At 48.3% G+C, this 10,000-nt stretch overlaps 3 protein-coding genes across 7 annotated transcripts in view; 1 reads left to right on the forward strand and 2 right to left on the reverse strand.

Annotated features, from left to right (window-relative positions):
• Positions 1 to 2,978, reverse strand: part of slc25a11 (solute carrier family 25 member 11) — a 4,724-nt gene extending 1,746 nt beyond the window's left edge. The window contains exon 1 of the mRNA XM_046380766.1: positions 2,698 to 2,978. Coding sequence (XP_046236722.1) covers positions 2,698 to 2,963 — 266 coding nt within the window. The 5' untranslated portion in view covers positions 2,964 to 2,978. The remainder of the gene's footprint in view (positions 1 to 2,697) is intronic.
• Positions 2,979 to 3,528: 550 nt separating this feature from the next.
• Positions 3,529 to 6,977, forward strand: LOC124054582 (motile sperm domain-containing protein 1-like). 3 transcript variants are annotated; one of them, XM_046380770.1, is made up of 6 exons: positions 3,533 to 3,684; positions 4,594 to 4,938; positions 5,609 to 5,684; positions 5,804 to 6,120; positions 6,290 to 6,445; positions 6,536 to 6,977. In XM_046380770.1, the coding sequence occupies exons 2-6, from the start codon at positions 4,686 to 4,688 to the stop codon at positions 6,562 to 6,564; spliced, it is 831 nt and encodes a 276-aa protein (XP_046236726.1). In that variant the 5' UTR covers positions 3,533 to 3,684; positions 4,594 to 4,685; the 3' UTR covers positions 6,565 to 6,977. The 3 variants fall into 3 exon arrangements, with proteins under 3 accessions (XP_046236728.1, XP_046236726.1, XP_046236727.1); XM_046380771.1 differs by having other exon boundaries at positions 3,648 to 3,684; positions 4,597 to 4,938; XM_046380772.1 differs by lacking the exon at positions 6,290 to 6,445 and having other exon boundaries at positions 3,529 to 3,684.
• Positions 6,978 to 7,380: 403 nt separating this feature from the next.
• Positions 7,381 to 10,000, reverse strand: part of LOC124054579 (voltage-gated potassium channel subunit beta-3-like) — a 13,420-nt gene continuing 10,800 nt past the window's right edge. For 2 of the 3 annotated variants that reach the window (XM_046380764.1, XM_046380765.1), the window contains exons 10-14: positions 9,785 to 9,905; positions 9,181 to 9,275; positions 8,799 to 8,919; positions 8,587 to 8,675; positions 7,381 to 8,343 (exon numbers count right to left, since the gene is read on the reverse strand). In XM_046380764.1, coding sequence (XP_046236720.1) covers positions 8,251 to 8,343; positions 8,587 to 8,675; positions 8,799 to 8,919; positions 9,181 to 9,275; positions 9,785 to 9,905 — 519 coding nt within the window. In that variant the 3' untranslated portion in view covers positions 7,381 to 8,250. The remainder of the gene's footprint in view (positions 8,344 to 8,586; positions 8,676 to 8,798; positions 8,920 to 9,180; positions 9,276 to 9,784; positions 9,906 to 10,000) is intronic. The other variant, XR_006842399.1, reaches the window with a different exon arrangement.

Below are 10,000 nucleotides of genomic sequence, written 5' to 3' on the forward strand. Positions count from 1 at the left end.
GGCAGACAGACAGATGGGTGGGCAGACAGACAGATAGATGGGTGGGTGGGCAGACTCACAGACAGACAGGTCAGCAGACAGACAGACAGATGGGTTGGCAGACAGACAGACAGACAGATGGGTGTGCAGACGGGTGGGCAGACAGACAGACAGACAGATGGGTGGGCAGACAGACAGATAGACAGGTGGGCAGACAGACAGACGGGTCAGCAGACAGACAGACAGACAGGTGGGCAGACAGACAGACAGAAAGATGGATGGGCAGACCGACAGATAGACAGACAGACAGACAGACGGGTCAGCAGACAGACAGAAGAGAGGAGGCAGCACACGCTGAGCAGCAGCTAACTGAACATCATCTGGTGATTGGATGAGAAGCTCCTGGACCTTCAGATCAACACTCGGTCCAGCAGATTTCCTGCAGCAGACGTGTGATTCAGTGATCCAGTCGAGGTCATGTGTGCAGACCACCAACAGGAAGTCAGTCGTCAGTTTGAATCCTGATCACAGGCCACAGCGCCACTTCACTGAAGAGTCTGTGATGCCTCACGGTCAGCATGTGACGACCTTTAGCTGCTTACTGTGTGTGTGTGTGTGTGTGTGTGTGTGTCCAGCAGCTGTCACGCTCCCGCAGAGGCCTGAAGCGTGTGGAGGGTCGTGACATTTAAAGGAAGACGCTCGCTAACAAACTCGATCCCTCAGCCCAGCAGTACACGCTGACCTGATGTGAGCTGCAGATCTGATCAGAGATCTGTTTGCTGCAGAGCTTCAGTACGTTTGATACGATCAGGTGTGGATGTCGGGCTTCTCACCCACAATGCATCAGTGGACGGCTGCAGGAGAAAGTAAATCGCTCAGATGTTTTAAATCAGTGCTGAAGGTGAATCACTCAGATCCACTCAGTGTTACTGTTCAAATCTTTTCCTCGTTATTAACAGAAAACATTTTCTGTTAAAACGACCAAACCAGACTGAAAATGGAGGTAAACTGCAGCCTCAGGACCACAGCTAATGAGGGGCTTCAGGAGGAGGATTAACTGGGCGGTCTCGGAAACGTCCAACATGTTCCTCTTGTTGACGTCTTCAAACGATTCACCAAGCCCCGAAAAGATTCAGTTTCCTGCAGAGAGGACAACATGAGGAGGAGCTGTGACCTGGCCTGCAGGTGAGTCCAGCTCTGACCTGGTCCTGCTGGTCTGCACCGGACTTCATGTCCGATGAGCTCCAGGAGCTCCCACAGTGGAAGCAGAACCAGAGAAAAGCTGGGACTGAAGGATTCACTGGCAGAGTGAGGACACTCCTGCACAAAGGTGCTCGCAATGATCTGCTCACACACACACACACACCACTGACCAACAGGTGGGGCCAACGCGCCAACAGACGCAGCAACTGACAGTCAGTCGGTCAACACGGACGGACTCTGGTCTGCAGAAACACATTCAGCTTGTTTGTTAGAAACACAACTCCAGTTTTATCAGTTTAATGTAATGATTTCAGAGCCCAGAGAGACCCTGTCAAACGTCTCACCTTGTCCAAAACCAAAAATACTCCATTTATTAAAAGAAAGCAGCACGTGCTCCCATCGAGGTTTGAATCGCATCTGAATTTTCTGAAATTTTCACTTCCTGTCAGTCTGACGGTGATTTGTTATGCTGAGTGCGTCTCTCTGCTTGTCTTTAATCTGCAGCCCATCATGTCGCAATCACACTGATCTGAGGTCGGTTTTAACAACACCAGCTTGGCCACATGCTTACACACCGTGGACACGTGTAGGAATATGAGAGGCGCCATTGTGTTGGCTTAATGCTCTGAAACCCGTTAAAGACCTTTTGCATAAGCAGAGAATTTGCTCCAACTCTGTGCTGACAGTTAGCACGCTAACAACCTCCCTGTCAGCTGAAAGGAAGAACCTGCTGTCAGAGACTGAGAGTTAGCTCAGCTGCTAACGTGACTGACAAGTCTGACCACTCAGGGAGGATGGCGTGACGATTAACAGATTTAGTTTTAATACACAAATGGTTAAACAAATGTGACATTAAGAGATGTTTTCATTTGGAAGTTGTACACGTTCACTCGGCTAACGTTAGCTGCCTCTGACAGCTAGCATTAGCACTGCCGATACTTGCTAATAGCGCTAACAACCGTAACTACATGAAGTTGTTGTCATTGACATTTTGCCAGATGTGCCGTCCGTCCGGTTTTCTTTCCAGTCTTTTCCATGAGAATTTGCATGATCGATATTTGGAATTACTTGTAAAAGGGCACGAGAGGTAGACAACGATGACCGAACACAGCTCCTTTAAGAGAGGGACAATATTCCTCATAACACCGCTGTGTGTCAGATTCGGTCTTCAGTTTGAATGGTGTCCTGTCTGACCTGTGCAGTAAATCACGGGGTTAGCTGTGGTCAGTTGAAGCTAACGCTGGTTTATGGTTCGGTGTCAAAGACTGGGTTAACGTCAGAGGAGCCACAGATCGATGGGGGGACTTTGACTCCACATCGACTCTGAGCTGGCTACCAGTCACTGACAGCATTAGTAGCTAATGCATCTCCCAGTTGCTGCCACAAACCAGACAACAGCCTGTTTCTAATCCGTTGATTTAACCAGAACACTCCTGCAGTGTGTTAGCTTTGCTGTTAGTAGCCCCTGACCGCTGGCTTTCACACTTTAGCATGTGAGCTAAAAGCAGCTCCTACCCGGCCAACCCTCCGAACAGGAATTTGATGGCCTTCGGAGACGTCTTGGGCTTTGCCTCCGCCATGTTATTCCGCTGTCGGTCACTGTCCGCAGAGTCTCTGGTCAGATTCCCGCCTGTGTGTCTCTCCGCCGGACGGTCAACCTGCTCTGTACCCGGTTCAGCAGCCGCAGGAGCCGGGCAAGGTGACTCTCTGGAGCGGGCACGTCCGGGGACACGAAGCCGAGCGGACCAATCAGGAGACGAAGACCGAGAGTACGCCTTCATGGTATCATCAAAAGCTCGTTAATCTGAAACCGTCTGGTCAATGTCGTTCAATAAGGCATCAACTAACGCAATTTAAAGATGTTCCATTTAAGCCTATGTCAGAATATAAAATAGTTCAAATATTGAAAACTGATACCGACGTTGATTATGCATCCAGTGAGGACAGAACGATCTACGTTTTCACAATTAATTTTGAATTGCCCCCATTTACAACGCTTTAGCTCGTTTTTATATTTCCCACAGCACCTGAAAGCAACTACAGCTTCATCACAGAAACTCAAAATAATCAAAAAAATAATATTTGTAAAATAAAACAATAAATTAACAAGTGTTTTAAAATTATACAAATAAAAGTATTACAAATAATATAAACCTCTTGGTTAAGACTAATTTAATTGTAATATTCAGAGTGGAAACCGAACTTTGAAAATAATTTAAATCATGAATATAACCCATAAAATATTAGTTGCATGAATTGTTTCAGTTTCATTTATATAATAGCAGGCCTACTTTCATTTAATTCTCCAATTACATTTGAGTAACAATTCATAGATTAAAAACGTTCATAAAATCCAATATAAACAAAAGAACTGACTGACGTGATTAACATCCAATAGAATGCGGCATTTTTCTCTTTCTTTCCGCCCATTGGTCGACATCTTCACAGAGGGCGGGACTTATGAAATGCAACAGCTCGTTGAGGAAGTGGAGTCCGCTGGCGGTGAGTAGAGACACAAAACTGTCAGTTCTACCTGAACAAACTCCAGTCTGAGATCATTTAGCGACAGTTTCCAAGTCTTCGGACATTTTCAGTACCTGCTGATGTTTTCTGCTTCGTCACGTTTCTGTCTTTTAAACGGTCATGTGACGGGTCGGTGTGACGGAGCAGCTTAGCGTTAGCTTATCTCACCGAGATCAATAACAGACTCCAAGTCAGCAGAGTCAGCTCCAAAGTCCGCTAATTAATTATTTTTTATTATTTATATATTAGTTTATTTATAGAGTTTTCTTATAAGAACCGGTCACAAATAAAAAGTATTATACTGCATGTAAACATCGTTGATATGACGCAGGACGTGAAAACAAGTTCAGGAATATTAATTACATAACACTGAGAGTAAAGAACAGGCGCCTGAACACACCGTCAGTCTCTCTCATCATCTCCTCTCCGGAAGTTATTTAAGGTGTAGCTTCGATTGTCACGTGTGTCTTTATGAAGGACGTTTCCGACCAGCAGTTTAACATTTACAAGAGGGAGACCTTCTCCTGCCTGAAAGCCGAAGACTTTGATATGATCGACGTATGACGTTGTGCGTTACGTCACAGTATGACGTGTGTCTTGAGGTTATGGAGGAGCAGCCTCTCCTGTCCTGTCACTCCTTACTAATAAAGTTAATATTCTGTTAATAAAGTTTGTATCCTCATCAAACACACACAACAAAAATAAAAGATGTGAAGGTGCAGAAGACAGACAGGACTGACCTTCAAACGATTATTGATTTATCACATTGATGGCTGAAGAAAAGAAAGAAGAAGAAGAAAAATAAAATGTATATTTTACACACAGAAATTGTTCAGGCTTAAAAGAAGGAGAAATTAAATCTGTGAATTTATGCTCTTCTTTCTTCAGCAGGAGCCGGTGCTGTGACATCACACCGCCAAGGCGTCCAATGACAGCGCTCAGATCATGGCTGCGTGTGGGGCGCCACGCGGGACGGACCAATGAGAAGGAAGGACAACCATGACGGACAGGGACAGGGCTGGCCGCAGGGGCAGGGCGGGATGAGAGGGGACACGGGCCAGGTGGCGGTGAGACAGGTGGGCAGGGTGGAGTTGGGAGGTGAGACGGGCGGCGTGTCTCGGCTGCCTGTCTTCCTGTTCCCCTCTGAGCTGATGTTCTGCTCTGAAGACAGGAGCTCCCACAGGAGAGTCTTAACTGTGTACAACCCGTACAGCTTCAGCCTGAGCTTCAAGAGTCAGTACCTGTCTGTCTGCTCACCTGTCAGTCAGCTCACCTGTCTCTCTGTCTGTCTGTCGGCTCACCTGTCTGTCTGTTTGTCAGCTCACCTGTCTGTCAGGCCACCTGTCTGTCTGCTCACCTGTCAGTCAGCTCACCTGTCTGTCTGCTCACCTGTCTGTCAGGTTACCTGTCTCTATGTCTGTCTGCTCACCTGTCTGTCAGGTCACCTGTCTGTCTGCTCACCCGTCAGTCAGCTCACCTGTCTGTCAGGTCACCTGTCAGTCAGCTCACCTGTCTCTCTGTCTGTCTGTCTGCTCACCTGTCTGTTTGTCTGCTCACCTGTCTGCCTGTCTGCTCATCTGTCAGTCAGCTCACCTGTCTGTCTGTCTGCTCACCTGTCTGTCTGTTTGTCAGCTCACCTGTCTCTCTGTCTGTCTGCTCACCTGTCTCTCTGTCTGTCAGCTCACCTGTCTGTCTGTCTGCTCACCTGTCAGTCAACTCACCTGTCTGCCTGTTTGTCAGCTCACCTGTCTGTCAGGTCACCTGTCTGTCTTCTCACCTGTCTGTCAGCTCACCTATCTGTCTGTCAGTCAGCTCACCTATCTGTCTGTTTGTCTGCTCACCTGTCTCTCTGTCTGTCTGTCTACTCACCTGTCTGTCTGCTCACCTGTCTCTCTCTCTGCAGTGCTGAGCACAGCTCCCTCTCTGTACAGGGTGGTGGAGGCGGAGGGGAACGTCCGAGCTAAATCCTGTGTTGACCTGTGAGTACACCGATGAGTACTTCATTACTACTGCAGCTACTTGCAGTATTCCTGCTGTTTTTTTATGAATCATTCATACGGGAGCCACAGACTGTGACATCACTTCCTCTTCCTTTCAGCGTGGTGCGTCACCTGGACGTCTCTCCCCGTAACTGGGGCCGCAGGGACCGGTTCCGCCTGGAGGTGAGAGGAGGAGGCCAGGTGGGAGCACGGGAGATCTGGACCGAGCTGAGAGGAGGAGCAGAGGGAGGAGGAGGAGGGGGAGGAGGAGGAGGAGGAGGAGGAGGGGAGGATGGGGACAGGAGCAGGAGGAAACGAGCAGGAAGAGGGGACGACGGGAGGACGGGAGGACAGCAGAGGACGCTGTCTGCTCACACTCCTCTGTCTCCTCTGCTGGTGCCCACGCACACACATCTGCAGCTGCCTACCTGCACAGGTGAGACACCAGAGATCAGCAAGTGGAGAGGGAAGAGGGGAGGAAAGGAATGAAAACGGTAAAGGAGGAAATGAGGAGAGAGAGCAGTGCATTGTGGGACTTAGAGTTGATTTAGTTGTTCTGAACTTAACTTTGAACTCTGTGTGTGTGTGTGTGTGTGTGTGTGTAGTGGTGCGTCGCATGCCTCAGTGGGTGGTGTGTGTGGTGGTGGCGGTGCTGTGTGTCACAGTGTTGATGCTTCCCCTCCACACTGAGAGCAGCTCTGTGGTTCCAGGCTACCTGCACGTCTCCACCAATCAGAAGCTGGTCTGCGCCTACACACTGGGTAACACACACACACACACACACACACACACACACACACACTCACCTGTAACACTGTCTGTCTGTGGCTGACCATCTGTCTGTCTCTCAGGTCTTCTCACCATGGTGTTTCTATGGTAACCGATGACATCATCATCCTCTGTCAGTGACAGCTGTTCTCCGGCGCCATGACAACCGTGTTGACGTTGCAGGTCCATGTTGTCCACCAGAGACACAGACAGACTGTCTCAGCCCGACAGGCTGAGGCCTCAGAGCGCCAGCAGGACACAAAACTTTATTTAAAAAAGGACTCAGACAGTGGACGGGCGGCGGGTCGGGACCCTGACGGCAGACTCAGGATCAGCCTGAAGGCTCTGAGTTCATTAAAGGGACACAAATGAAAAATATTTTACTTTTGTTTTGTTTCTGCTTCGAAAAGCACTTTTATCTCCTCACTTCTCTCAGTGTGAGGAGGGAAGAAGAAGAAGAAGAAGAAGAAGAAGCTGCTGTCTGTGTGAGGAGTCACGTCTCAATAAACCAATCAGCTCATTAAACCTCTGATGACCTCGTTATTGACTTCCTGTTCTTCCTCCGTGTGAAAGGAGCAGTTCAACACGTAGTGAACTCTTCTCCTTCCTGTCGGAGCGTCACCTGTTCCCAGGAAATAACAGTCAGGCTGTTCTCAGGTCAGTGGGGGCCAATGATTTCCATTGGTCAGCTTTGTGAGACTCAGGAGACGGACAGGTGAACAGGTGAGTCCAGCTCAAAGACGCTTGTGAAGTGATGTGTTGAAGTCGTGTGACTCAGACTGTGACATTTCAAAATAAAGCTGCTAACGTGTAAATATATACTAATAAAGCCCCAGTGTGTAAATCTGTTGCTAGGAAACCTGACCACCTCTCTCAAAGTATCAGTACTACACAGCTGTACAAGTACTGGAGTGAATGCACTGCGTTCTGGGTGCTGATTTGAATAACTTTATTAGCATTCTGCAGTAGTGCTGTTAGCATCAGGAGGAGCAGACAGGGTTACGCAGTGAGGAGGAAGCTCAGGGGAACCGTGTGACCAACCAGAATCCACCGCCACAGTCACATGGTTTCATCAGCGGAGTCCACCTGATGGACGCCAGGTGAGGTTTTAAAGGGTTACAGACAAACACAACATCGTTTTGCTGTCGTTCATCTGCAGAACAATTGATGAGCGATTATTGATGGAGACAGGAAATAAAAACAGCAACAAACAGAAAAGAAGCAACAACAACAGTGAGTATAACTTGAGCTTTCAGCTGGATAAAATATGTTCAACAATTAAAATAAGTCAAACTGGTTTGTATCTAAAGACTACAGGAACTACATTCATAAAATGTAATTTTATATTTTAAATATACTCTAAACATACTGCAGTACAGGAGGGTACAGGAGAGCTCAGAGACTCTCTGAGTTCTGCTACTGACAGCAGGCTTTTATTCTGAAATAAATACAGCGAGTGAACATCGTACGGAAGCCCATTTCTGCCAAACAGGAGGAAAAACCCAACCCAGAAACTGAACCAGGATCTTTGTGTCAGAGTGCTGATGAGGCTGAAGTCTTCACCTCTAAAGTGGACGAAAGTTTGAAGACGCTGATGGTCACGAAGCTTCACGTTGATAAGAGCATTAATATTTCTGATTGTCTGCAGGAACTCAAGTCTCTTTGTTGTCTCCATGGATGAGGACAGAGATGAAGAGTTCACGTCTGTCTTTGTCCCTTCTGTCCTCCTTCCTGTCAGCCATCTTCTTCTCTCAGTTTTCTTGTTACCCGATGAAAGTTTTTAGTTTCTCCTCCTCCTTCAGCTCTTTGCCTCCTTCTTGCTGTTTCGCGGCTTGTTGCCGAGCAACGCATCCATCTCAGCGATGAGGGGTGGAGTCAGTTGAGTCAGAACCTGTGAGACATGAACAGGAAGTGGACCTGTGTATTATTACTGCAGTAATACTGCACCACGTCATATGAACACTTCACACGCTTTTATCGTCAGAAGTAACTGATGCTGCCAGATGAATGTAGTGAAGTACAACGTTTCCCGCTAACATGGAGTGCAGTACAAGTAGAAAGTACTGAAGTCCAGTACTCGAGTAAACACACGTTTGTCTTTGCACCAGTACTAAACACAAGCTGTTCTCAGTACCCTGACAGAACCGAGGTTCTCCAGCAGCTGCTCCGTGTTGGAGACTCCGAGGAGAACCGAGCTGACGCCCTCACTGCGAAGGCACCACGCTGAGAGGGAGACAGGCAGAGAGACAGGCAGAGACGTCAGTACAGGCAGCAGGTGACACAGATAGAGACAGACAGAGAGAGAGAGACAGGAAGGCAGACAGACAGGCAGACAGGCAGGTATACCTATGGCCAGCTGAGCAGCAGTGCACTTCAGTCTGTCAGCCAGCAGGTGGAGCTCTTTGATTTTACTGAGCTGCTTCTTCCCCTCATCACTGCTGAGCCGCTCCTTAAGCCACGCATAACCCTGCACACACACACACGCACACACACACGCACACATACACACACACACATACAAACACGCACACACACACACATACACACACTCACACATACACACACACACACACACACACACACACACACACACATACACACACACACACACTGTATTGATCAGCACAGTAACAGATGGTCTCATCCTGCAGTGTAGATGGATGATGTTTCCACTGATTGTTGTGGAGTGTGTGTGTGTGTGTGTGTGTGTCTTGGTGTGTGTGAGGACCTTCATGGCGGCTCTGGAGCTCTCAGGGACTCCTTCGTTGTACTTGCCCGTCAGCAGGCCGCAGGCTAACGGAGACCAGGTCATGGCTCCAACACCTGAGGGACATGCAGGCCTCATGTTGAACCACCTCATTTAGCTGGTCTATATTTAGACCTGGACCTGAACAGCTGCTGTCCCCACAGACCCCAGCTGGGTCTCACTGGCTACACCTCCACTGTCCACCATCAGTTAAAGACACAGTACATTTAATCCTTTGGGTCCCTGTGTGTCCAGGCAGCAGGGGGACGTCTTCACCACCGCTAGCTAATTCAGGCTAACGCTAATCCATCCTGCAGTCAACAGGGTTTAGTTCACTAGCACAGAAGCTAACTCCAAGCTAACTGGAAGTTAGGGCCTGATGGAAGACAGCATCCGAGACAATGTGTCCACATGTTTAGCCTAGCTTAGCACCTGTAGCTACAGAAAAACTGCTAGCTTAGCTCCAAATAAATGAAAATACTGAGTGATTTACTCCCACGACTCTGCATTTCAAATAAACAAAAAACCAATTCACAGGTGTGTGAGTACTCGTGTGTACAGGTGAGTGTGTGTGTATGTATTGTACCTATCTTGTGGTAGAGCTCAGGCAGGTGCAGCTCCACCTTGTCTCTCTGGAAGTAATGATACTCCGCCTGTTCACACACCGGAGGAACCAGGTTAAACTGTCGGGCTATGGAGTACGCCTCCTGACAGACAGACAGGTGAGACAGACAGGTGAGACAGACAGGTCGTATGTGAGAGCCGAGTCAGGCAGGACCTTCATCGTGCTCTGAGGTTCTGC

The sequence above is a fragment of the Scatophagus argus genome, chromosome 23 (genome assembly GCF_020382885.2).
Source record: "Scatophagus argus isolate fScaArg1 chromosome 23, fScaArg1.pri, whole genome shotgun sequence".
Classification (NCBI taxonomy): domain Eukaryota; kingdom Metazoa; phylum Chordata; class Actinopteri; family Scatophagidae; genus Scatophagus; species Scatophagus argus.

Coding starts and splice junctions, on each gene's coding strand:
- LOC124054582 (XM_046380770.1), top strand. CDS start 4,686: ATGAGAAGGAAGGACAACCATGACGGACAGGGACAGGGCTGGCCGCAG. Junction 6,121..6,289: donor GCAGCTGCCTACCTGCACAG/GTGAGACACCAG, acceptor GTGTGTGTGTAG/TGGTGCGTCGCATGCCTCAG. Junction 6,446..6,535: donor GGTCTGCGCCTACACACTGG/GTAACACACACA, acceptor TCTGTCTCTCAG/GTCTTCTCACCATGGTGTTT.